The sequence below is a fragment of the Chionomys nivalis genome, chromosome 7 (genome assembly GCF_950005125.1).
Source record: "Chionomys nivalis chromosome 7, mChiNiv1.1, whole genome shotgun sequence".
In the NCBI taxonomy this organism is placed as follows: Eukaryota; Metazoa; Chordata; class Mammalia; order Rodentia; family Cricetidae; genus Chionomys; species Chionomys nivalis.
The window spans coordinates 88,178,378-88,202,336 of record NC_080092.1 but is presented as its reverse complement, the minus strand read 5'-3'; the positions used below and the strand labels follow the sequence as shown (position 1 = coordinate 88,202,336).

At 41.1% G+C, this 23,959-nt stretch overlaps 2 protein-coding genes across 7 annotated transcripts in view; one reads left to right on the top strand and one right to left on the bottom strand.

The window, feature by feature from the left end:
* The window catches only part of Helz (helicase with zinc finger), a 153,132-nt gene that overhangs the window by 93,761 nt on the left and 35,412 nt on the right, over positions 1–23,959 (bottom strand). For all 6 annotated transcript variants that reach the window (XM_057773581.1, XM_057773578.1, XM_057773583.1 and 3 more), the window contains 4 exons: positions 9,637–9,761; positions 7,335–7,391; positions 3,352–3,403; positions 2,239–2,314 (listed from right to left, as the gene is read on the bottom strand). In XM_057773581.1, the coding sequence (XP_057629564.1) occupies positions 2,239–2,314; positions 3,352–3,403; positions 7,335–7,391; positions 9,637–9,761 (310 nt within the window). The remainder of the gene's footprint in view (positions 1–2,238; positions 2,315–3,351; positions 3,404–7,334; positions 7,392–9,636; positions 9,762–23,959) is intronic.
* Positions 10,918–22,170, top strand: LOC130878617 (elongin-C-like). Its single transcript, XM_057776649.1, has 3 exons — positions 10,918–10,991; positions 16,961–17,280; positions 22,157–22,170. Exons 1-3 carry the CDS (start codon positions 10,918–10,920, stop codon positions 22,168–22,170), a joined length of 408 nt encoding a protein of 135 aa, XP_057632632.1.

Genomic DNA, 23,959 nt, shown 5'->3' with positions numbered 1-23,959 from the left:
AAAAGATGTATTTATTTATTTATTCATTTATTTATTTATTATGTATATAGTGTTCAGCCTGCGTGTATGCCTGCACACCAGAAGAGAGGGCCCCAGATCTCATTACAGATGAGTGTGAGCCACCATATGGTTGCTGGGAATTGAACTCAGGACCTCTAGAAGAGCAGCTAGTGCTCTTAATCTCTGAGCCATCTCTCCAGACTACTGATCATTAACTTTTTAAAAATACTTTAAAATGGGCTGGAGAGATGGCTCAGAGGTTAAGAGCATTGCCTGCTCTTTCAAAGGTCCTGAGTTCAATTCCCATCAACCACATGGTAGCTCACAACCATCTGTAATGGGGTCTGGTGCCCTCTTCTGGCCTGGAGGCATACAAACAGACGAATATTGTATACATAATAAATAAATAAATATTTTTAAAAAAAATACTTTAAGCCAGGCGGTGGTGGCGCACGCCTTTAATCCCAGCACTTGGGAGGCAGAGGCAGGCGGATCTCTGTGAGTTCGAGGCCAGCCTGGTCTACAAGAGCTAGTTCCAGGACAGGAACCAAAAGCTACGGAGAAACCCTGACTAGAAAAATCAAAAAAAAAAAAAAAAAAAAAAAAAAAAAAAAAAAAAACTTTAAAATGCCCTGCAAAACTATGTAAAGTCTGATCTTATATCAGTAAAAACATTCAAAAATTGATGAAAAAAAATCCTCTGAGGAAAAAAAAAGTACATTTAATAAAACAAACACAAGATAGAGGCTATGCATGGACAACTTTAAGTTGGAAAACACACTCTAGAGACAGAAATGAATGGAGCACAGCATAAGCCCTGCATGGCTCATCTCACTGGTGCCTCCAAACCATCTGAAGTGAGGCTGAATGAACCTAGAATGCTGCTGCTGCTGCTGCTGCTGCTGCTGCTGCTGCTGCTGCTGCTGCTGATGATGATGATGATGATGATGATGATGATGATGGTGATGGTGATGGTGATGATGATGGTGATGATTAAATCCTCATGTGCTTCAGAAAATAAGTGCAGAACTTGTGCTTGCCTTGTACACATAGAGTGTGTTTTCATGCTGCAAAATCTGTCTGTGTGCTCCTAAGCTATTTCACTACTTAGTTAAGAGTGCTGGCTGCTCTTCCAGAAGACCCAGTCTCAATTCCCAGCCCCAATATGGCAGCTCACAACTGTCTGTAATTCCTGTCTAAGGGGAGAATCCAACACTGTCTTCAGGCCTCTGTAGGAAACAGGCACATACATGGTACATAGACATATATGCAGACAAGACTCATACACATAACAATAAATTTTAAAAAACACCCCAGGGGTAGGGTGGAAACTGGATGGAATGTAAAATGAAATAAAAATAAATTAAAATTAAAAAAAATATTTCCAAAAAAAAAAAACAACAACAACCCAGAAACAGAAACAAAAACTACAAAAAATGGGGTTCTATTCTCATCTAGACTCTAATTCTCAGGGTTCTTTTTCAAAAGCTCATGTTGTCTCCCCACTAACTTGGTACCACAAGGACTTGCAGTGTTTACTAGTTCAGCCTTTTTATTTCCACAACACACTTGAGCCCTCATCTTGACTGTGTCTCATTACAGCACATATCAGACTCCTCTCAATTCGCCAGTCAGTCTAGGGCAGCAAGGTCTACGCAAAGCCCTACCAGCCACACATTCCTATGAAAGGAACTGAAGAGCTCGCCTTTAAAATGGGACTTTAGTTTACTTTTTACATTTTTAGGAATAACTATTAGCAATGAGTTACATCATTAATTCTGAAAGTCGTTCATATACAAAGTACCCATAACTTCCATATATAAGAATTACATGACTTTTTTTCAGAAAATTATGAAAATAATTGAGTATGACTGATACTGTGCTCTCTTCCAGTTTATAGGAACTAATTTCAACTCCATTTACCACATCTGAGTAAATTCCACACTAACAACAGCCTGCAATTAAGTTCAGCCAGCATGAAAGCTTTCTGAACAAAGTCTAAACAAGCGGTATTCACACAATTGTGGTTTAATATTAAAATCTCATGGATTTGGTGTTGACCTGTGCAGCCTCTGTTTCAAACAGGAAACAAACCATTTCCCTTAATCACTATACTTTTTCTTTCTTCACATATTATCCTCTTTGAATTTAAATTACTACCTTCAAAAAGTGAAGGAAAATTATCTCTCCTTTCAAAAGAGACATGTAATTTGTTTCTAAAATATTTTTTTACATTACCTTTTACACAAAGTATATTCCTCGCTGCTTGTGATTCCCCTGGGTGGCGGCCGAAAATGCCAACCGTTACAAGACCCTAGGGAGTAATGGGGACATAATCGTGTCATGTGAGACTACCTCGTCATGCCAATATCTTAATGTCCAAGAATCACATCCCTCCACATGTATCATCCCACATATGAAACAGACATGACTAACCTATTGGCTCTGTGAAATAGCATGTTGTAGAGGCCACTAAACAGCAGCTAAATCAAGTTGGTGGCACTGGCTCTCATCTGATAGGGTGGCCTTCCTCCCAGGGCAACCTCTTCTCTGAGAACTCAGGGGAGAGGCTTACTGCATTTCTATTAGAAACTCCTTCAAGAATGAAAACTGACTGTCCAGGAAATTCTTGTGGACAAACCCTACCACTGCACACTGGGGGAAAAGCCCTAAGACCTGCTTGGGGCATATCACTGCAGAACATTGTATAACAGAAATGAAGCTCAGTTAAGCAAATATAGAAGCTAAGTGCACACATTTCTGAATACAAATGACTTGGATTGATTTAGATAAAGTTCCAAATAAGCCAAGGAAAATAGGTTTAGGAGAGAGGCTAAGCAGCCGTTTTCTAGTCTTACAAGTTCTGTCCCCCAACCTCCCCTCAGGGGACAAGAAGGTTATTCTGCCAGGCTTAAAAGTTGTGCTTCACGCATTACTAGCTGGGTGACTTGGGGAAACTACTAAACCTCAATAAATATTCATTTTCACACTGACTACAGAGATGAAGATGAACCCTGAGAAGTCAGTGTGTAATTTATGAAAACCACTTGGCCTGGAACAGGCACTGCAGGGCAAGCTGCGAGAGGAGACATAACAATGCACAGCTGCAGGAAATCGCTCAGAAGTCAAGGCAGGAGCATCAGAAGATCAAGGCCAGCCTCAGCTGAACCTATGAAAAGGTTCCAGAGAGAAATGTTTTCGTCTCTACCTACTTTTAAATATTTACATCCTTTCCTTCATCTCCAACTATAAAGACTATCCTCAGAAATTTTCCTCCCACAAATTCTTCTTCAATTAAAAGGCAAAGGCCACAGTAAGAGTTACCAGAGCCATGACAAATTTAGCACTTACCTTCATCTACGTCTTCCACATGGCATCCAGAGAGAACACTACTTGTAGCTGTCTGCAATTTTCAAATGAAAGAGGTGTAAGAGAAATAAGAAATACTGACTGATGCTGATTTAAATTTGGGCATTTTCAATGTTGAAAATAAAAGAAGAGAGGACTGGAGACGCGGTTTAGCCGTAAAAAGAACTTGCTGCTCTTACAGAGGACCAAGAGGAGACATCCTGGACCCACATGGCAGCTCACAATCCAGGAGATCTAATGCCCTCTTCTGGTGTAGACACATACATGCAGGCAAAACACCCATACACATAAATAAAAATAAAGCAAATATTTAAATATTATTAAGATTACTTGTTCTTTTGACGACCAATTTCTTGACTTCTTTGTCTATGGGGTACAAACATAAACACAAAACTCTCAACAGAGGAATCTAAAATGGCTGAAAGACACTTAAAGAAATGCTCAACATCCTTAGCCATCAGAGAAATGCAAATCAAAACAACTCTGAGATTCCATCTTACACCTGTAAGAATGGACAAGATCAAAAACACTGATGACAACTTATGCTGGGGAGGTTGTGGGGTAAAGGGAACACTTCTGCATTGCTGGTGGGAGTGCAAGCTGGATGTCAGTATGGTGATTTCTCAGAAAATTAGGAAACAACCTTCCTCAAGACCCAGCAAAACCACTTTTGGGTATATATCCAAAGGATGCTCAATTGTACCTCAAGGGCATGTGCTCAACTATGTTCATGGCAGCATTATTTGTAATAGTCAGAACCTAGAAGCAACCTAAATGCCCCTTAACCGAAGAACGGATAAAGAAAATGTGGAACATTTACACAATGGAGTACTATTCATCACTTTAAAAAGAAAAAAAAAAGACATCTTAAAATTTGTGGGCAAATGAATGGATCTAGAAAACATCATATTGAGTGAGGTAACCCAGACCCAGAAAGACAAATATCATATGTACTCACTCATAAGTAGCTTCTAGACATAAAGCAAAGAAAAAACAATTCACAATCCTAGACAACAAAGAGGACCCTAAGAAAGACATACATGGATCTAATCCTCACAGGAAGTAGAAAAAGACAAGATCTCCTGAGTAAGTTGGGAGCATGGGGACCATAGGAGAGGTAGAAGGGGAGGGGAGAATAAGGAATAAGGAAGGGGAGTGGAGAAAAATATATAGCTCAATAAAAACAATTGTAAAAAAATAATAATCCACCAAGTCCACCTAGAGAATTCTAATAGAAACCACTCTGGAGATAAAAACTGTGTATTGCATCAAGCCCTGTCACCCCATTTGGTCTCTGCTAATTTTATAAAATGCATATAACTGACTTTTACTTCATGAAATAAAATTGTTTTGGGAAAAATTCTATAAACATGTGAAAAAATAATAATAATAAAATCTATTTGGAAGTTTTCCATAACATTTTGTGGCAAATAACATCTTATGCTCGTTCTGTTTCAGTATAAAAGCAAGAAAATAAAGGACTTGCCAGATACTCTCCCTGCAGTGGAAACGCACCCTGCGACTTGAAGAAAAGTCTACATTCTGAACCCACTGAGCAGGCAGCTTTAGTGCAGCACCATCACTGCTGCGTCACTATGGTGTGAAGACTGCATATAGCTGCCCTTCTGCTTTCCCACCAGCCCCCGCCAGAGTAGCTCTCACATGGTGAACACTTCAAACACAGTATGTGCAAAACCAAATTCATCAGCTTTATTCCAAATCTAAGCCTCTGTAGAATGTGTCTCAAGGAAAAGGTCCTTCCCCTAAAGACAGCCACACACTGAAATCTTTCTGTTTTTAGACACTTTTATTACATTTTCTTCATTTTGTATGCATGTAAGTGTATAGATATGCATGACACACCAAGACTGTGGAAGTCAGAGCAAAATTTGCAAGAGTCAATTTCTCCCTCCACTACATGGGCCCCAGGAATTGACTTCGGGGGGTAGCAGCCACTTGCCAGCCTCAGACTGGAATCTTAAAAGTCATCCTTAACTCTGCTGTCCTGAGCAAGTCTAGAACACCTCTCCTGTCTGCCTGAATGTCCTATAATCTCCTCCCAACTGCACTGTCCTGTCACTTGTCTTATTTCTCCCTGAACCAGCTGACTATTTGCCAATACCACTCATCAAATCCCCTCTGGACATTCACTGGTCTGTCCAGGCTCTAACACTCCTGCCTCCAAGGTTCCCCTGCAATATTAACCCCTACTCTTCCTGTTAGTGTTTACCATTGCACTAACTAACCAAAGCCTGCCCTTCTCTAAGTGGCCCACCATGTTTCCTGCTAGGCACACTTTCTGGCCACACCTTCAACACTCAAAAGGAAGAAACTTAATGTTAAGATGAAACCACAGAAAGGATGGTGGCAATGCTGACTGGATATATCTGAACCAGCACCATCATTGCCATCATTGCCATGTGACCAACAAATTGAACTTTGCAGATTAAAATCACCATAGTTTCAACAAGAAGTTACTGTCATTATCAAGCTACTAAGAAGTGCTTTTATAAAAGATAACCCAGTTTTTGGAGAAAATGGATTGAATAAAAATAAATAAAAACAAGTAATCCAGGACGAATTACTTATACTACAAGTATCCCATGTTTCACCAAAGATCACTTAAAACTCCATGATGTTGTGCTTTATAACTGAAAGAATAATCAAAACTTAAAATTTCCTGGGAGCTGAAGAGATGGCTCAACAGTTAAGAGCACTGATTGCTCTTACAGAGGACCTGGGTTCAATTCCCAGCACCCACATGGCATTTAACAACTGTCTGTAGCTCCAAGATCGGACACTCTCAAGCCAGGTGGTGGTGGCGCATGCCTTTAATCCCAGCACTCGGGAGGCAGAGGCAGGCGGATCTCTGTGAGTTCCAGGCTAGCCTGGTCTACAAGAGCTAGTTCCAGAACAGGCTCCAAAGCTACAGAGAAACCCTGTCTCAAAAAACAAAAAACAAAGAAACACACAAACAAAAAAGATTGGACACTTTCACAAAGACATACATGCAGATAAAACACCAACGCACATAAAGTTTTTTTTTTTAAATAATTTTAATTAACGAAGTACCAAATGGAAACATTTGGGGGCCAGAGATAACAAATAAGAACAACAGGGAGCCGGGCGGTGGTGGCGCACGCCTTTAATCCCAGCACTTGGGAGGCAGAGGCAGGCAGATCTCTGTGAGTTTGAGACCAGCCTGGTCTACAAGAGCTAGTTCCAGGACAGGCTCCAAAACCACAGAGAAACCCTGTCTCGAAAAACCAAAAAAAAAAAAAAAAAGAACAACAGGGATGGGAGTCAGAGAGATGACTCATGTATGAAGAGCTTGTGTTGCAAATGTGAAGACTTCAGATTCCCACAACTGTCGTGAAAGCCAGAGAAATGGTGATACCAACAATCCCAGCACTCAGGAGGCAGACACAAGGGACCCGAGGACAGCTGGAGAGTTTGAATGTGTGAGAGACCCAGCCTCAACAAATAGGCAATAATTGAGGAAGGCATCTTACATCAACCTTAGGCCTCCACATGCATCCATGTGTGGCCTACAAATGAGTGAATACACATATACAACAACCATACACACACACACATATGTGTGTGTGTATATATATAAAAGAAAGGAGGAAGAGGAGGAAGAGGAGGAGGAGGAGGAAGAAGAAGAAGAAGAAGAAGAAGAAGAAGAAGAAGAAGAAGAAGAAGAAGAAGAAGAAGAAGAAGAAGAAGAAGAAGAAGAAGAAGAAGAAGAAGAAATAATTATAGTCAGAACAGAAGACCCAGAATGCAGAGGAGACCTGAGAGGCCATGTTCTGAGATCTGAGGGTAGGATTCAACCCCGTTTCACAGAAGGTCCCCCTGTCACCTTGTATCTTGACTGACACCACCACAATATTCCAAATGCTAACATAGAATGCTCACTGATCTCACTGGGTATAAGTGAGGGGTCCCGGCAATGGACTCACCTCTGTCTCCATGAGAAGCGTCTTCAGTCTTGTCAAATCTTTCGTTACCATCCCATTCTGGAAGGGTGAGATGAAGACAGAAAATCATCAGTGCATAGTTCTCTAGTCTCACAACTCAGCTCTACTTGTCTGTGCTCAATACCGCTCGCTCCCTTCCTTTCCTCACACTGCTACGCTGGCATAAGAAGCTGCACGCAGCTGGGAAAAGGAAAGACGCCTAACGGGAAGAAAGACTCAGCTGCTGCTCCTGCTAAGAACATACACCACATGCATGCTCTCACCTGATGCACAACTGTAAAATAACCACAGAACTCGGGAGGCAGGGGCAGGCAGATCTCTATGAGTTTGAGGCCAGGCTGAGTTCAGGCCAGCCAAAGATACATAATGAGACTCGGTTTCAAAAACTAATCCTTTTCAACTCTATAAAATGCTTGCTAAGCCGGGCGGTGGTGGCGCACGCCTTTAATCCCAGCACTTGGGAGGCAGAGGCAGGCGGATCTCTGTGAGTTTGAGACCAGCCTGGTCTACAAGAGCTAGTTCCAGGACAGGCTCCAAAACCACAGAGAAATCCTGTCTCAAAAAAACCAAAAAAAGGGGCTGGAGAGATGGCTCAGAGGGTAAGAGCACTGCCTGCTCTTGCAAAGGTCCTGAGTTCAATTCCCAGCAACCACATGGTGGCTCACAACCATCTATAATGAGGTCTGGTGTCCTCTTCTGGCCTTCAGGCATACACACAGACAGAATATTGTATACATAATAAATAAATAAATGTTTAAAAAAAAATGCTTGCCAATATCAGTGAGAACAAAACATGAGAAAAGCAAACCTAAAACCATTCCACCCTCTCCCTTACTGCTAACAGGCTTGCCTATATCTATGAAATGCTAAACTCAGCGGGTTATCCAGCATCACAGAAACCAGGGAGTCAAAACAGTGCCTAAAGATGGCTCATGCATTTGGTAATTTTTCTAAGTCAAATTTCAGAAAATTTGAAAATTAGAAACAAATTACTTTTTACTTGCTTTAAATTAAAAGACCCCAACAAATGCAAAGTAAAATAATTACAGAAAAAGACCTTTCAAGGGTAGGCACCCGTAACTGCTGTACTTGAAAGATCAGGGAAAATCCCAGGCCTGAGGCCAGCCTGAGCTACACATACAGGGAGACCATGTCTCAAAAGCATTTTTCTCTTGCTAGGAGTGGTGACCAGAAACCATAATCCCAGCACTAAGAAGAGTAAGGCAGATGTTTGTCTCAAGGCCCAGGTCCCGCCTCAAAAGAAGAAATAAATACATTCTGCCAGGATTGGGATCTAAACAGTAGCACCATTTTGCTGGGTTCACATTTGTGATTGGTGAAATCATAGACATCACCAAATGAAGGAAGTCACAGTAATTCCTTATAAGCTGACTAAATTACCCTGTAGTGGAGCAGTAATACTATATTTCACAACAGAATAAATATTTTTCTAATTTCTGTATTTTCACCATCTGTGCTCTTGATTTTCAAAATCCCTATCAACTTGAAGCACAACTGTCAAAGTCACAGTGCCTGGTAATTATAGGATTTCTTCTTTCTCTGTTTTCATTTTGATGCCTGAAAAATACCAAGGAACTTGAAAAAGTTCTTTCTTTTAAATTCCTATAAATTATCAACTCTATGAAGTTACAAAAAGTAGCCCTTCCATTATAACAAAAAACTAGAAAATTTATGTATTTAAAAACTTACCTTCAAAATGCAAAGAATCAACAAAAGTTATAATTTTAAAAAAACTTAAATTCAAGTCTAAATAAAACTAGATAGTTTCCATAAAGTAAATAAGGATATTAACTTACACATACCCATTTGGTATGAAACCCATTAATATGTACATTGACCTTCAAAAAAAAGAACTTTTTAATTCTAATTTTGTTTTGTTTTTTTAATTTTGATTTTTTGAGACATGGTCTCACAGAACCGTGGCTGGCCTAGAACTCAGACATCTGCCTGCCTCTGCTTCTCAAGTGCTGGGATTAAGGGTGTGCTCCACCACTGCCCGGCTGATTTTAACTGTTAAAGTCTTCTGGTTTTCATATAATTTAGAACCCATTAAAAGTACCTGTGCTTTTTATATGCACAATCAGAAATGGTAAGGGTCCAATGATTGAATATCAGGTCATTTTTAAAAACTGAGCATTTTGGGATTGTCATGAACTTTGACATCTGAACTACACTAAACATACACTATGTTCCTTATACTATACTGAGGAGTCAAACATGACCCAACATTAGCAAGCATTCAAACCCGCGCTCATCAACGTACCAGAGACTCTCCTGACAGTGACTTGGCAAGGATGGAGGACACAAGCTGGAGCTTCCCTTTCAGCTGCATGCAGCACAGCACTGCCCGGAAGGCACCCTCTCCTTTGGCCAGTCCTTCCCCCAGTACTGCCAAGGAAGAAACACATCATTAGCCGCCACAGGGCACTCAGACCCAATTTCCTTCCTCACAAAGGTAAGACATCCTAAGACTCGCTCCAAACAGAAGAACAAAGCATGTCTTTCTAAGACATGCATGCAAGGTCAAGAAGGAGCATGACAAAGAACAGATGGACCGACCCTACTACAACTTCCAGCATCCAAACCAAGAAACACCCTCTGAAGCTGTCCAGTGCACAGCTGGAAAGAACGTCAGCTTCTGTGGCCAGCAGAACTACATCAGTCCTGAATTGTGTACTTCAAAACCGCAAGGAGAGAGATCTTGAACACACCCACACCCAGACGAGATAAATGTTTCACATGATATGCCAGTTACCCTGATCACTACAGACTATATACATGCCTCAAAATACCACTCATACATAGGTGAGATAATTAACTGTCAGCTAAACAGAAAGAAAACAAGTAGTTGACATTTTTTTAAAGACTCTAATAGAGAATGGTGGTGCACACCTACAGTCCCAGTTAAGGAGGGGAGGCAGGAGGATAACTGAAGCTACTTGGTTCCAGCCAAGGAAATACAGACCATGTTGGAGAAAAGTGCTTGCTATGTAATTCCGATGACCTGAGATCAGTCCTTGGACCCCTTAGTAGAAAGAGAGAACCAACTCGAAGAAGTTTCCCTATGGCCTCATGTGTGCTACACCACATAGATGTACATACACTCTCTATGCACAACAATATTTTTTTAAATTAAGTTCTTTCTCAAAAATATCATTTAGTATATCAAGTTAAATGAGGGCTTTTAAAACTGGAGATTTATTAGCTGGTCAGATCCTGTGCCATTAAACTGTTTAAGAGAAACTGCAAAATCCAGGCTGAGGTGTAGCTCAATTAATTAGAGTGCTTGGCTAGCATACATTAAGTTCAGTGCTCAGCACTGTACATCACGGGGAGCATGTACCTCTAACCCTAACACTAAGGAGATGGGAAGGGAAGCAGGAGAATCAGGAGTTCAAGGTTGTCTTCACCTACATAGTCAGTTAGGCACTGTTAAAACGATAAATGCAAAACAGCCTGTGTGTGCATGAGGCAGGAAAATAATCCATTGCTCAGAGTGTCTTCAACTTCCTCTTCATTAAAGAGCCCAAACTCCCAGAGAGCCATGGCTAGATGGCCAGAGAAGCTGTCGCTCTTGGTGTCCAGTCACCAAATGAAGACACTTTCTCTGAAGAAACGGTGAGTTTAAACTGCCTTTGTCTATCCTGAAACTCCCTCTGCTTTTCTCAGTTTCAGCATCTTGAGATCTCTGTTGCAAGCCCCCAAGGGAAACTCTGACTGTAGAAAAAGCAAGCCTTTCCAAGTGCTCAGGCACTCGTCTGTCTCTGTGGTTAATTCGCTCACTTTTATTGTTCTAGTGACAGGTTTGCTGAGAAAGCCTGCAGACACGGCCTCCTCTGTCTGCCCTATGGGAGAAAGCTCTGTTTCAGGGACTAATAGGCTCTTTCCCTTGTCACTGTGCACAAGATTTACTGAGATTTCACAAGGAAAGCTATTCTCTGTCTTAATCTCCTCCTGTATACAAATACCAGGTCTGAGTATGGAGCCCAGAGGTAGAGAACTAACCCAACATGCACCAGACCCTGGGCTTAACCCTCAGTGACAAACACAGTAACTAGGAAATTAGCACCAACAAGTATCCAGCCAACACTAACATGAGATTTCTTTTAAAATATCACTCGTAACTGAGCATGGTGGAATGCTGTAATCACGTCGACATTGGAAGCTAAAGCAGGAGAATATGAAGTTCAAGGACGTCCTTGGCAAAACTGCAAGTTAAATGCCAGCCTGGACAACTGACAAGACCTTGTCTCTAGAAATAAGACTGAAAACTCATGTATAGCTATAAGACCTACACACAGGGCTGGCAAGATGGCTCCATGGGTAAAGGAACTGGCGCCATGGCTGACAACCTGAGTTTGATACCCAGGGCGCACCACGTGGTGGAAGGAGAAAACCATATCCCACAAGCTGTCTTCTGACCTCCACGTGCACACTGTGGTGCAAGTACATGCATATGCAACACAAATAAAAGTACCAGAAATTTTTAAATATTTCTTTTTTTAAAAAGGACTTTTATGTACAAATGTTAACAGATATTTGGGAGAAATCAGACTGAAAGCCAAAATCTAATTCCATAAAATCTTCAATTCCTATTAGAGAACAAAACTGAACAACTGACAGTCCCGGCTTGAGTAAAAACAGCCATTTCGGGTCAAACACCCCACAACTGTGTTTACACAACATTTGCAAGATGACACATGACTGAGATGAGGAGGGACTCGTGGTTGGCAGGGGTCAGGAATGGTGGGAGGATGACCATGGGGACAGGACAAGTGAGGTCTGTGCTGAGGTGGTTTGTGGTGTAGCTCCATGAATCAATGCATGACAAATGGCACACCCTACACACACTAATTTACTGGTTTTGATATTGAACTGTATTGACGGAAGTCAAAACCATGAGAAAAAGTATATGAAGCATACATGGGACCTCTCCTAGCAACTTCGTCTCAACCTATACTTGTTTCAAAATAGAAAGATTTAAATCCTAAATTTCTATTGAAGAAAAAAGTCTTTGTGTCTAGAAAATGTCTTATAAAAGACAGCTGGAGAAGTAGCTCAGAAGGTGAGAGCAGGTGCTGTGAAAGCAAAAGAACCTGAGTTTGAATCCCTAGCAATCACCTAAAAGCCAGGCATGGCCATACAAGCTGGTAACCCTGTGGCTGAGGATGAAGAAAGGCAAATTCCAGTAAGTAGCTCAGCCACTGGCCAGACCAGCCAAGCACCAAGCTTTGGTTCAGTGGTTAGGAATATGCTCTTCACTGGACTGAAATCTCAAGGTCCAAATCAGGAGCAGAAGGAGGGAGAGCACGAGCAAGGAACTCAGGACCGCGAGGGGTGCACCCACACACTGAGGCAATGGGGATGTTCTATCGGGAACTCACCAAGGCCAGCTTGCCTGGGTCTGAAAAAGCATGGGATAAAACCGGACACGCTGAACATAGCGGACAATGAGGACTACTGAGAACTCATGAACAATGGCAATGGGTTTTTGATCCTACTGCACGTACTGGCTTTGTGGGAGCCTAGGCAGTTTGGATGCTCATCTTACTAGACCTGGATGGAGTTGGGGGGTCCTTGGACTTCCCACAGGGCAGGGAACCCTGATTGCTCTTCGGGCTGATGAGGGAGGGGGACTTGATCGGGAGAGGGGGAGGGAAACGGGAGGTGGTGGCGGGGAGGAGGCAGAAATCTTTAATAAATAAATGAATGAATGAATGAATGAATAAATAAAGGAATACTTGCTCTTGGTTGAGTGCTTTAATCCCAGCATTCAGAAGGCAGAGACAGGCAGATCTCTGTGAGTTCGATGCCAGATGAGTAAACAAAGAGAATTCCAAGACAGCCAGGGCAGTTACACAGAGAAACCTTATCTCAAAAAGCCTAGAATCTCTCAGGATGTAGCTCTCAGCTACCTCTCCAGTACCATTTCTGCCTCTCTGCTGCCAGGCTTCTTACCATGATAATTAACTAAACCTCTGAAACTGTAAGCAAGCCCACAAATAAATGCTTTCTTTTATAAGAGGTGCTTTGGTTACAGTGTCTCTTCCCAGCAATAGAACAGTGACCAAGAGCTACACAATTGAAGATAACAAATAAATATTAAAAAAAATTAAGAGCTCTGGCTTTTTAATTCTAAAATAAAAGAACTGCTTTTCTTTCTCAGTGTTCTTTTTCTGGTTGTTAAGTTTGTAAAATCCTGAAGTATAGACACAAACAGATGTGGATTCAGGCAGCAGCATGGCTTCCCATCACAAAGCCTCACATCAAAGTTACAGTCATGCTCACAACTGGCTCTGGGCCTTCAACAAGCTGATCCATCACACACAGCCTGCTTCCACAGCTATATAACCGAGAACACAACATGATTAAAAAAAACAATGTGTTTCAGAGGGCTTGACCTGAGATACTGTAATTAAACACTATTATCCTACTATTTTCCCAAAAGACCCTTTTAATTACCATAAAAACTACAGATTCTCCTTGACATACTATGTAGTCACAACCTGATAAACTCAGTGTGAAGTGAGAATAATGCAAACCAGAAGCGTGTTTGGCTTCTTCCGGCCTGGTGAGTGGCCCTTGCTTCTGTGAATAGTCCCTCGCGCACATGCCTGCAGTCCCTAATGAAACACCTAGGTCAGCCAAGAGAGGAAAAAAGGCATGAATGTGAGAGGAGACTAAGTCAGTAAGATGAAAAGAACCCGCTGACGAGAGAGGGAGACAGTGAAATGGAGAGAATGATGTGTGTGAAGATGTCATAATGAAACCCATCACTATGTGTAATTAATATATGCTAGAAACACTTTTTTTTTTTAAGTACATTTAAAGGCTAGAGAGATGGCTCAGTACAAAGCACCTGCCTGCAGCTGTAGCTCCAGGGGTCTGACACCCTCTTTCAGGCTCAACAGGCGCCTGCACTCACCAGACAGATGTAGGTGGGTCTTCTATCTATCTGTTGTTTCATTGGTTAATTAATAAAAAAAAAAAAAACTGCTTGGCCTGATAGGATAGAATTTAGATAGGTGGAGTAGACCGAACAGAATGCTGGGAAGAAGGGCACTGAAGCAGTCGCCATGATTCTTTGACCGGAGACAAATGTAGGCTAGAATCTTCCCGGTAAGCCACCACCTCGTGGTGCTACACAGATTATGAGAAATGGGTTAATCAAGATGTGAGAATTAGCCAGTAAGAGGCTAGAGCTAATGGGCCAAGCAGTGTTAAAAGAATACAGTTTCCACGTAATTATTTTGGGTAAAGCTAGCCATGTGGGAGCTGGGCGGCGGGAAACTGCCCGCAGCTCCTTCTACACCTGACACACATGCACGCATGCGTACACAAACACACACATTCAATTAAGAATAAAATGACTACTTTAAGTGCCTTAAAGGGATGAGAAAAAGAACTCAGCTACAGAATGTTTGCCTGATACAAGGCCCTGGGTTTGACAGACTGCACCACCACAACCAAAAACTAAAGCACCAATCTTTCCAAATATCCCAGCTAGCAGCGCTACCAACTAATACACTTGCTGCAGAGGACTGCTTGTTTGGTCTCATGATTCTGGGCAAACTGGGAGGTGTAACTAACTGCTGCTACCCTGCATATAGGAGTATCAGACCACACAGCAGTAGCCCTGGAAAAGATAAAAAAAAAATCAAAGCACAGCTTCTACCAGATACTTACTGCTTTTATACCATCATAAAGTCAAAACACCATAATGGGGTCATTTTAAGACCAGGACTGTGTATCTATATTTAATCAAAATTCTTGAGAATAAAGGTCAAAGATGTCAACAGCTCCCCCAGAAAGACATGCAAGGCTCATCTTATCACCGGTCAATTTCTTGGGTCACAGGGCAGCCACTTAACAGGGTTGCTGGTTACAGCATCACTTGCCTCACAGGCCAAGCATCACTGACATGCACTTGCAATCGTGATTGCTTAGCTTGACAAAACTCTTGGCTAGGGCTTCAGAACTGTACAGCCTGATGATGTTTCTAACAATTAGGCTTCATCTAAAATATCATTAGTTCATTCAATCTGTTAGTACAGAAAGTCCTAAGGGGCCAGTAAGATGGCTCAGTGAGTAAGTACTTGATGCCAAGTCTGGAGACCTGAACTCCATCCCTAAAACTCACACAGTAGGAGAATCAACCCTAATAAGTTGTCCTCTGACAGCCCCTACCACACACAGTAGCACCTATATAACTACATATGCACGTGCACGCACAAACACACACACACACACACGAATTTAATAAACATTCTAAGTTTCCCAAATAATAAAAATTTCAAAGCACTAGAATGATGGAGGAAGGTCATTGGCTAATAAAGAAACTGCCTTGGCCCATTTGATTGGCCAGCCTTTAGGTGGGTGGAGTAAACAGAACAGAATGCTGGGAGGAAGAGGAAGTGAGCTCATCCGCCTTAGCTCTCCTCTCTGGGGCAGACGCCATGCCGCTGTGCTCCAGAGCAGACGCGATGAAGCTCCAACCCAGAATGGACGTAGGCTAGAATCTTCCCGGTAAGCACACCTTGGGGTGCTACACAGATTATTAGAAATGGGCTAAATTAATGTGAGACTTAGCCTAGAAGAGGCTAGATATAATGGGCCAGGCAGTGTTTAAAAGAATACAGTTTGTGTGTTGTTATTTCGGGGCATAAGCTAGCCAGGCGACCAGGAGCTGGGGCGGCAGGAACACAGCCAGCAGCCCCTACTACACTAGAATCATTTCATGAAAAGTGCTCCTATCCTGTTTATATTCAAATAACCAATCTAATCACATCATTTAACCAGTGGTCGCTGGCTTCACGGCCTTAGTCCAGCAGTACCCTGAGCTTGGATCTAAAAGCCATGAACTCTAGTCTTTGAACTTTCCTAAACTCCCTATTTTTTAACTGAGACATAGTATCTACCCATCTTTATAAGCTATCAGAAGCTATTTTCTAAAGTAAAACTCCACCTTCAAGACTTGGATCTAAAAGCCATGAACTCTAGTCTTTGAACTTTCCTAAACTCCCTATTTTTTAACTGAGACATAGTATCTACCCATCTTTATAAGCTATCAGAAGCTATTTTCTAAAGTAAAACTCCACCTTCAAGACTTTATAATTCTTTGTTGAATTCCAGTTAAATAAACCAGCTACAAAATTATATTAGGAGCAACCAAGTAAATCAGATTATGGCCTAGGTCTCAGATAGTATTAAAAAAAAAAACAAAACACTGTTAATTTTGTCAAATTAAACAAATATTGTGGTTATACAGTGATGGCCTCTGTGTTTTAGAGATACAGACAGTTATCTCGCTGTCTATAGCTACTTTAAACTATTTGAAATACAGGGCCAGTAAGATGGTTGGTTAAACAGGTAAAGGTACTTGCATCTGAGCCTGATAACTTGAGTTCAATCCCCACATCCCATATGATAGACAGAAAGATATAAATATAATAAGAATTATTTCAGAAGAGAACAGTATGTACTTCCTCCAAATGCAAGTTACTAAAGACTGTGAATCCATCCCACCAGGAAACCATTCTGCAGTTCCGGTGGGATCAAATTACAATTTTATAAGAACCTACGGGCAGAGAGGAGAAAACCCATGGTAATTGTAAAGGCCCTGACACCTTTTATGTCAAATTAATATCTTCGGATGGTCATGAATCAATTCTAAAAAGAGAACATGTACAAACATCAGCAATAAAGGCTATGCTAAGTGGGCCAGGTCAGTTTGCAGAGAATAAAATAAATGAGGCCAATTTTAGAGAGATCCTTCCAAATAGGCTATGGAAAGTATGCATGTATTTACCTACAAGATCCACTACACTAACAACTTCAGAGATTACCAAATTCCCAATTGCTCCTGAAATTGCACTAGAACTGTTGATGGCTGCAAACTTTCTAGATTGTGTGTGTGTGTGTATACATATATATACACTGTTAATTTTATATGTAACTATAATGAGCTGTTAGATAAACACACACACACACACACACACACTCACACTTGAATTATTTAAGAAGGGCTAGACATGGTGGTGTCTCACACTTAATTCCAGCACTTGCATCTCTGTGAGTTCCAGGCCAGTCTGATCTACATAGGGAATTCTAGGTCAGTCAGAGGATGTCACAAAAATAGATAGATAGATAGATAGATAGATAGATAGATAGACAGACAGACAGTCAGACAGACAGACAATCAAACAGACAGATCGATATAGATGGGTAGATAAATAGATGATGGAGGAAGGTCATTGGTTAAATAATAAAGAAACTGCCTAGGCCCATTTATAGGCCAACCCTTAGGTGGGTGGAGTAAACAGAACAGAATGCTGGGAGAAAGAAGCCAAGTCAGGAGTCACCATGATTCTCCCACTCCAGACAGACGCAGGTTAAGATCTTCCCTGGTAAGTCAGCTCATGGTGCTACATGGAATATTAGAAATGGGTTAGATCAATATGTAAGAGCTAGCCAATAAGAGGCTGGAACTAATGGGCCAGGCAGTGATTAAAAGAATACAGTTTCCGTGTAATTATTTTGGGGCATAAGCTAGCCATGTGGGCGGCTGGGTGCCAGGGACGCAGCCCCGCCGCTCCTATTACAACAGAGTGGCGCCCAACGTGCTAATGAACTCCACGTAAAAGCTGAGAGGGCTTAAAAAGGAGAGAGAGAGAATTTAAGAAAGCTTTTTGCTGTTTATGGGTTGCATGCGGCAAAGAAATTGTCCTGACTCAGCAACAGGAAAAAACTGGCTGTTTTAAAATGCCGGCTTTCTGGGCTGTGCCGCCAATCACGATCTCTGTCTGGCTCCTGCGGGAGACAGAGCTTTTAAATGGAGCATTTGGAGTAAAGTGGTACGTCTTGCTTGATGGCAATGTGGACTGCTGTGTGCCTGGAACTGTGTGTGGCTCAGGGGCACCAAATGGTTCTGATGCAGGAGCAGCTCAGCTCCGCCATGCAGAACTCTGCTGGTCTCAGGCAGGAACTACCGTAATTACCATAATAACAGCGCAGTTAGGTTTAGACTGGGCAGGACACAGGCAGTACCATAATACCTCTAAATGGTGCAACTTAGGTTTTTAAGAACTGCTTAATATTTTAAAAAATGCTCCTGGATAGTAAAAGAATTACAGATTCACAATAGAACTGATTCAGACACTGTTGGATGAATGTACGTAGGCTTGAGAGAGAGAAAAATATATATATGAAGAATAAAGTTAATGTCTTAAAAAGGGTAAAGTCTTTAAAGAGACAGAGTACAGATAGTTATAGATTAAAAAAAATAAAGAAAAATAAGCCACGTAAAAATGGAAAATTCACAGAGAGTCTAAATTTTTTGTATTATTGTGTTTTCTTTAAAATTTTTGACTGTGAAGGAGCTAAATGCAGAGAGACATTTCATTATATGGGCTGCCAAGCTAAACCAAAATGGATACAAGGGTATTATGATTTCAGAATATGGGTCTAAGGATATGATGCTTTGGAGAGGGTCTTCTTTTGTTTTCACAGAGGATGCGACCCTATGGATTTCTTCTATCCCAATATGGTATGATAGACCACGCCCTCCTGAAAGGTTACTGTGAACACCCTCAAAAAATTACTTCACACAATTGCCAACCGAGATGACCCTGGCACACAGGTTACACCATGAAAGACCTAATTAACGACGCCCCTATTTAGCAGGAAGCAGTTTGGAGAGAAAAACTGCGCCCATGTTCCCAAATATGGTTTATAAATGTTCTTTTACATTTAAAGGGGGATATGATATAGATATAAATAATTTACATTGGTATGGATTATAAGGTCAATTTTGTTATGTGTATATGTATCTCTGATCTTGATTAAGGTATTGTGATTGTGTAGTTCATTTAAAAATGTAACGTATAATTAAGAAATATAGGTTGTTAGTGGATAATCATTGATAATAGTCAAGCTTGTAGTCATGTTAGTTAGATTTTCTGGATATATATATATATATTTCAGTTGGATAGACATTCTTCATATCTTTCAAAGGCTACAGAATATGGCATTTAAATGTTTTAATAACTTAGGACTGTTATAGTGAGATACGTCTGCTCCTGGCAGCACCAATCTACTTCAAGAAGATGGGCATTGAAGAGGCTTCTTATGGAGTTGGTTAGCCATTTGGGCAAGAAACTACTCTTGCCTGGACTGATGCATAAACTGGACACAGAGAACCCACAGAGAGAGGACTGCTGAACTTGCCTAAAGGTGAGATGGTCTTTCGGGGTTCCTGATTTATAAAAGAGTCTACGAGACATTCTGCAGGACACAGCAGATAGTGACTGAACTGTCTTTGGAATTTCCTGCTTGATGAAAATGTCTGCTGGATACTATGGGCCTGAAGGCTGAAGATGGATGCCCCAATGGTACAAAAGAACTTTGGGTGACTGTCCAGGCAACAAGATGTCTCTGTCATTTCTAGAGTTTTCTTATTTCTTGTTTACTTAGGTAATATTATATCCTTCTGGAGTCTTTAATGGAGTTAAAGAATGGTTAGTTATAGTTACAGTTTTCCATTGTTATGATAAAAGATAAAATAGATATAAGTATTGTAACTATAATTCTTGCTTTATAACTGTTTTGTTATATGTAATTTTACTATGTTAAAGTGAAAGCCTTTTTTGTTTAAACAGAAAAAGGGGAAATGATGGAGGAAGGTCATTGGTTAAATAATAAAGAAACTGCCTAGGCCCATTTATAGGCCAACCCTTAGGTGGGTGGAGTAAACAGAACAGAATGCTGGGAGAAAGAAGCCAAGTCAGGAGTCGCCATGATTCTCCCACTCCAGACAGACGCAGGTTAAGATCTTCCCTGGTAAGCCAGCTCATGGTGCTACATGGAATATCAGAAATGGGTTAGATCAATATGTAAGAGCTAGCCAATAAGAGGCTGGAACTAATGGGCCAGGCAGTGATTAAAAGAATACAGTTTCCGTGTAATTATTTCGGGGCATAAGCTAGCCATGTGGGCGGCTGGGTGCCGGGGACGCAGCCCCGCCGCTCCTATTACAACAAATAGATGCTTTTAGATTTAGATTCGGTGATATTCTGTGATGTTTCAAGAAAGTAGGAATTAAATTTGAAGGTCACTGTCACATGTTGGTTGCAGTAACTGTTAGCAATGGTAATCAATACAATGTAATGTATCAAATTCAAAGTACTTTGGCTAATTATTCATTTTTAAAATGACACACACATATACACACAAGTTACCAAAATCAAAATGCAAACTGGTCCACCAATAGAAGAATGAGCATTACACTATGTAAAAGGCAAACAGAAAGGCACTGATAAAAGGCACTTCTGATGGAGCTCTCCAGGCCTAGCCTCAGAGCATCTCGGTGTAACTATGCAGGGTAATAGGTTAACAGGAACCCAGCAAGAAATTCCTCCTGCTTGTTAGTTACCTGACTATCTAGTCATACTTACTTATCTTACACAACAACAACATTACTGAAAATCGGATATATATAGTTGGAATTACACAGTCAGCACTCAGGAGGCAGAGGCAAGCGGATCTTTGTGAGTTCAAGGCCAGCCTGTTTACAAGAGCTAGTTCCAGGACAGGCTCCAAAGCTACAGAAAAACCTTGTCTCAGGACAAAAAAAAAAAAAAAAAAAAAAAAAAACCAGAATTCCACAGTACATGAGTAATTTTAGCCAATATTTTCTAATATCTATAAAATTATCAACCTTGTAAAGGCGTTTTTATACAAATTTTATAAATAGGGACTAGGAAGATGGCTCAGTGGGTAAGGAAGGTGTTTGCTACACAAGCATGAGGACCTGAGTTTAGATCCCCAACATACATGTAAAAGCTGGACACAGCAATGCACATCTGTAACCCCAATGCTAGGGAGACAGGGAAGTGCAGGCAGGTGGATTTGGGGGATCTGTTGGCCACCAGTCTTGCCAATCAATGAGTTCCAGGTTTAATAAAACACCATGTCGCGAAAAGAGGAAAAGTTGGAGAAAAACAGAGAAGACTTTGATCGTCAACCTCTTGCCTCCATGCACATGCTCACACAAAAAGACTACTTATGCACATACAAAAAGACTGCTTCCAATGCGCACGCTGATGGAGGAGGGTCATCTGTCTATGTGTTACTTTCATTGGTTAATAAAGAAACTGCCTTGGCCTTTTGATAGGACAGAAAACTAGGTAGGCGGAGTAAACAGAATAGAATACTGGGAAGAAGGGAAGTGAAGCAGAAACAATGGAGCCAGCCGCCAGGTCAGACATGCTGAATCTTTCCTGGTAAGCCACCACCTCATGATGCTACACAGATTAGTAGAAATGGGTTAATCAAGATGTGAGAGTTAGCCAGTAAGAGGCTAGAGCTAATGGGCCAAGCAGTGTTTAAAAGAATACAATTTGTGTGTTGTTATTTTGGGTGTAAAGCTAACCATGTGGGAGCCAGGCAGGATGAAAAGCAGGCCTGCTTGCCTCATCTACAGCAGGCCTTTAATTCTAGCCCTCAGGAGGCAAAGGCAGGCAGATCTCTGAGGTCAAGGCCAGCCTGGTCTGCAAAGGGAATTCCAGGACAGCCAGGGCTACACTGAGAAACCCTGTCTCAAAGGAAAAAAACAAAACAAAAGGGCCACTTCCAAGCTGTTTCATGTCACCTAAATAGAGGAGAGAACCCGGAGACTATAACCAATGAAGCCCTACCTCTCTGAAAGCCAACCTCCTCTCACTTCACACACAGCATCACAGTCAACAACAGTGTGGACAATTTTCTCCTTCGTTGTAATATTTCAGGGTCCCAGAAATGAAATCAGAGGATCAAAGGTCAGAATGAATCTCAACCTGCACTCTATCTGGCTACTGACACCAAAGCACACACACATCATGTGTCATGCCAACTTCATCTTCGGCTAAACGTTTATTAATTAACAAAAGTTTTTAATCTGGGCTTTGTTTGCCTGTTTGTTTGGAGAAAAGGTCTCACTATGTAGCTCTGGCTAGCCTGAAACTCAGAGGCCTGCCTCTGCCTCCTGAGTGCTGGGACTAAAGGCGTGCACCACTATGCCTGGCTATTGAATTCATCTCTTTTAACAGAAAAATGAAAATTTCCCCTCCCCAACGCTTACTTTTCCATGACTTCCCACAAGTCATGTAATCTTCTAGGGCCTTTGTACATTTCTCAAATGGGAAGACTGTATTTTAACTTCCCAAGAACTCAGGAAAAACAAAATTAAATATATGGAACTATTTCTTATACATGAGATGGGTGGGGAAAGTTTTAAAACTGCTGGGTTTGGGTGTGGTGAAAACATAGGAAATATTTGCACATATTGCAGAGGTGAGTACGTTTCAAACTATAAGCAGACGGTGTCTATAAAAATCACAAGTTCAGGGTTGAGGAGAAGGCTCAGTGGTTAAGAGCAATGGCTGCTCTTCCAGAAGATCTGCTTTCAGTTTCTTGCAACTACATGGCAGTTCACAACTGTCTGTAACTCCAGTTCCAGGAGACCAGACACCCTTACACAGACAAAATGTCAATGCACATAAAAATAAATTAAAACTGAAAAACAAAATCACAAGTTCCCATAATCCTTAACCCAGGAAGTCAACTCTCACGGCATGAAAGAAAGGCAACAATTAGCAAGAATGTCTATTATCAGGTGGATTATACTGACAAAGAATGAACCAGAACCTGCTAGAGCCTCATCAGTTCGGGAAATAACTTGACTGTGTCATCCACACAAGGGGCACCTGGCATGCTATGGTGGCAGAAAAGCAACTTTATGACAAGTATGTTCAAATTCTTTCTTGTTTGCTTTTAGGATTTTATAATTTTATTTTATGTATATTGAGTATTTTGCCTACATGTACATATGTGCACCATATTTGTGCCAGGTGGCCACAGAGGTCAGAGAAGTGTTGGATACCCTAGGACAAGAGCTACAGAAGTTAGTGAGCCACTGTGTGGGTGCTGGGAGTCAAACCTGGATCTTCAGCAAAAAGCAACAAGCGTTCTCTTACCCACTAAGCCATTTCACAAGCCCCCTTTAAAATTTTTTGTTTTTTGTTGGTTTTTTTTTTTTTTTTTTTTTTTTTGGTTTTTCGAGACAGGGTTTCTCTGTGGTTTTGCAGCCTGTCCTGGAACTAGCTCTTGTAGGCCAGGCTGGTCTCGAACTCAGAGTTAAAGGAAAAAAATAAACAATTTATGTATGATAAGCATCTGTGTTTCTCAGTGTAGTGAAAGGTAAGTCCACCAGCCCACCACTTCTCTAGGAGAGGAAAAGGAGAGGAGTCCGTCACATTCCTCTACATTATCTACCATTATATCTGCATTCTGTCTTTTGAACTGTTTAAAGATGACAAGGATATCTCTAATTCTAATTTAAATCCTAAGCCACTACAGTTCCATTGAGGTTCACAGAAAGGTCACTGGTCATTAATGAGTAATGTCTAAAGTGTGGTCCGTGTACAACAAGAGTATGTAGCATGGCTTAGTAACAAGTAAAATAAAAATACTTCATTCTTTTTTAACACTTTGACACACACACAAAAAAAACATTTTGACACAAAGGAGTGAGGAAGCAAATATTAAAATTA

Excerpts from the sequence above, each read along its gene's own strand:
- LOC130878617 (XM_057776649.1), top strand. The coding sequence starts at position 10,918 with ATGGCTAGATGGCCAGAGAAGCTGTCGCTCTTGGTGTCCAGTCACCAA. Across the intron at positions 10,992-16,960 it reads ACACTTTCTCTGAAGAAACG|AGAGGAGAAAACCCATGGTA; the intron begins GTGAGTTTAAAC and ends ACCTACGGGCAG.